The sequence below is a fragment of the Plectropomus leopardus genome, unplaced genomic scaffold (genome assembly GCF_008729295.1).
Source record: "Plectropomus leopardus isolate mb unplaced genomic scaffold, YSFRI_Pleo_2.0 unplaced_scaffold27591, whole genome shotgun sequence".
Taxonomy (NCBI): Eukaryota; Metazoa; Chordata; class Actinopteri; order Perciformes; family Serranidae; genus Plectropomus; species Plectropomus leopardus.
Window position 1 is genome coordinate 1,952 of NW_024630036.1, and position 2,893 is coordinate 4,844.

The window sequence follows — 2,893 nt, forward strand, 5'->3', positions numbered from 1 at the left end:
TTAGATCAGAGAAGACAAAATACCATTAACTAAAAGTCATAAGAATTCTTTATATTTTTATTAATCAAATATTACAGACAGGCCTGATGTTACAAGAGCTACAAAAGCCTTCAGCTGGATAAACAGTTCAACAAGTTGTAGGATTTTCAGCAACCGAATTGCTAAAGGAAAAAAAATACAGGCATTGTCAGTGTCGGCAAACCGTGGATATGTTACATTTGTACATTTTAAAAAAGCAGTTTTGTTAAAACTTGAGGTTCCAACAGTGCAACTCTTGTGGTGACTTGCTTTCAGATATCCAGGATGTTTCACCTGAAGAACAGAAAATCCCCTAATCTGAAAATCCGTACCCTCTGTGTTTCGGTTTTCCAGCACACAGTTTTCCTGCTCCTGTTAACACACTGCTGCAAAGGTAACTCACATTCATTTTGGGATTAATACTAAAGTTAAAAGGTTGTCAATCAAGGAAAACTCAAAATGAGTATTACAAAAAGAAACACTTAGAAAAATTAGCCTTATTTTCCTCCTGAAAACACCCCCCCCCGGTCTTTTTCTAGCCCAAAAAAGAAAGAAAAATGATTATTTTTTTGGGCCAAGATAACAAAATGTTTTTTTGGGCAAGAAAAATAAGGCTCATTTTTCAACCACAAGAGGCTGAAGCGCACCACTGCGGGACTTTCATGGTCATAGTGGTCACTGACACTTGCAGTTTTATCTTCAAAATGCAAAATCTAACATCAACAGTAGTAGTTACCTGTGATCTCCAGCAGGGGGAGCATTCAACAGTTTCAGCATTCAAAACACAAATGCACTGTACTGTAACTGCTGCAAGTGACAGTGACCACGATGACCTTAACCTTTGATGTAACATGAAAGTGGTCATATATCAGAATTTGAATAACAGGAGATGCATGCTGTGTTTAGAGTGCAGAGAGAAATGAAAAGTCCCGCAGTGGTGCGCTTCAGCCTCCTGTGGTCAAAATGAGTATTACAAAAACAACATGTATTATAGAATTAGCCTATTTTCCTCTTAATTTTTTTAAAACATTAACCAATATCTGATAACACCATGTCTTCCCAGGTGAGCTTCAAGTAATTGGTCCACATCGGCCAATATTAGCTGTAATTGGTGATGACGTCATTTTGTCATGTCACCTGAAACCTGCCATGGATGCTGTTTCCACCACAGTGGAGTGGACGAGACCTGACCTGAAACCCAGATTTGTCCATGTGTGGCGTTCTGGTCAAGAACTTCTAGATGATCAGAATCCACAATACAGAGGAAGAACGTCACTGTTCATCGACAAACTGAAGCACGGAAACACTTCGCTGAAACTCTCCAGGGTGAAACAGTCCGATAGCGGAACATACAGATGCTTCCTTCCCATATTTAATAAAGACTCTACTGTTGAGCTTGTTTTTGGTAAGTGGACATACAATGACTTTTACAGTCATTTATCCAAAGAAAGGTTAATCCCACGTTGGAGTAGTAATGGACAAATGAAGCCTTGTGCTGAATTGCTATTCGTTGAATGTTTCTCTCAAAAAGCGCAGCGTACTGGGCTCAGACAATGAAGAAGATGTTTCACATGGAAGCAAGTTTCATAAGTTTGTGTTTTTCAGGCCCTTTTTATCCTCAACAAGAAAGAAAAGGTCTATTATGTGCACTTTCTAAGATGAAGCTTTTTTTACATTTCTACTCTATCACAGGCTCTGTCTCCCCTCTGGAAATAGAGATTTCCAAACTTGACAATGGATTGTCGTTGGATTGTAAATCTAAAGGCTGGTATCCAGAGCCTGAGGTGTCGTGGCTGGACGGTGAGGGACACGTCCTCTCTGCTGGACCTACAGAGACAGTCAGAGGTCCTGATGACCTCTATACTGTCAGCAGCAGAGTGACTGTGGACAAGAGACACAGCAACAGCTTCACCTGCAGAGTCCAACAGAACCACATCAACCAGACCAGAGAGACACAAATCCAGATTTCAGGTAGAAAACATGACGTAGAAGTTACTGATGTTTTCTCTCTGTTAGTCACAGACAGTTTAAGTCTAATTTTATGACTACATCTGATATATGTTTTATAATTTCAGTGGATTTCTTCATGGTTCAGTCCAGTTTTGCTGCTCGCATCAGTATCTGCCTGGTTGTTTGCATCATACCTATTGTTGTAGTTGTCTTTGTTGTGTGTAAATGGGGAAAAAACAAAAAAGGTAAGTTAAACTTCTTTTTTCTTCTTTAAACAAACCACAAATTACTCGCATCTCTTTCATATTTATTCTCATATGAATTAAATCCTTAAGTTTCTCTCACATCTCTTTTATGATTATCTTTATATGTAAAACCATCCACTGCAATCATGTTTTTTTGTTTTTTTAATTTGGGCATCCAGTTTCAAAATTAAACTTGGGTGGTACTCAATAATTATAATCAATTATATTTAATCTTTTTATTTATTTATCTGTTTTTTTTTTTGTTTACCATTTTTAGTTATTTTTTGTTGGTGGTGGTTACACAATTAACCCAATCGAAAATACTTACTTTACATTCATATTGAAGTCATCAGTATGTATGTATGTACAGTATCTCATTGTGAAAAAGCAGTTTTCAACATCTGGTATTAAAAAAAAAACAACTATGTTGACTAGATTTATTTTATTCACTAAACTCCCACTTTCAGAGCGCAAGGTTAAAAAACAAACAAAACACACTAGCATACCTCACTGGAAAAAAAAAAGAAAAGTAGAAAAAAAGGCATATGTCAAATTGGGGAATAAAATGCTTCATAATTCTGCCAAACTGATATCTGAACGTGTCTGTTTTCACACAGAAACCACAGACAAAGGCATAGAGCTTCAGCCTATGATGGGAGGAGAAGCAGACAGAGAGAAGT

At 37.4% G+C, this 2,893-nt stretch overlaps 1 protein-coding gene across 1 annotated transcript; it reads left to right on the top strand.

Moving 5' to 3' along the window:
* Positions 1 to 303: 303 nt before the first annotated feature.
* Positions 304 to 2,206, top strand: LOC121937838 (butyrophilin subfamily 3 member A3-like; the record flags this gene model as incomplete). The annotated part of the gene is made up of 4 exons (XM_042481143.1): positions 304 to 412; positions 1,082 to 1,423; positions 1,711 to 1,989; positions 2,094 to 2,206. Coding segments are annotated over exons 1-4 (843 nt in total), but the record flags the coding sequence as incomplete, so codon positions are not given.
* Between the last annotated feature and the right edge of the window lie 687 nt (positions 2,207 to 2,893).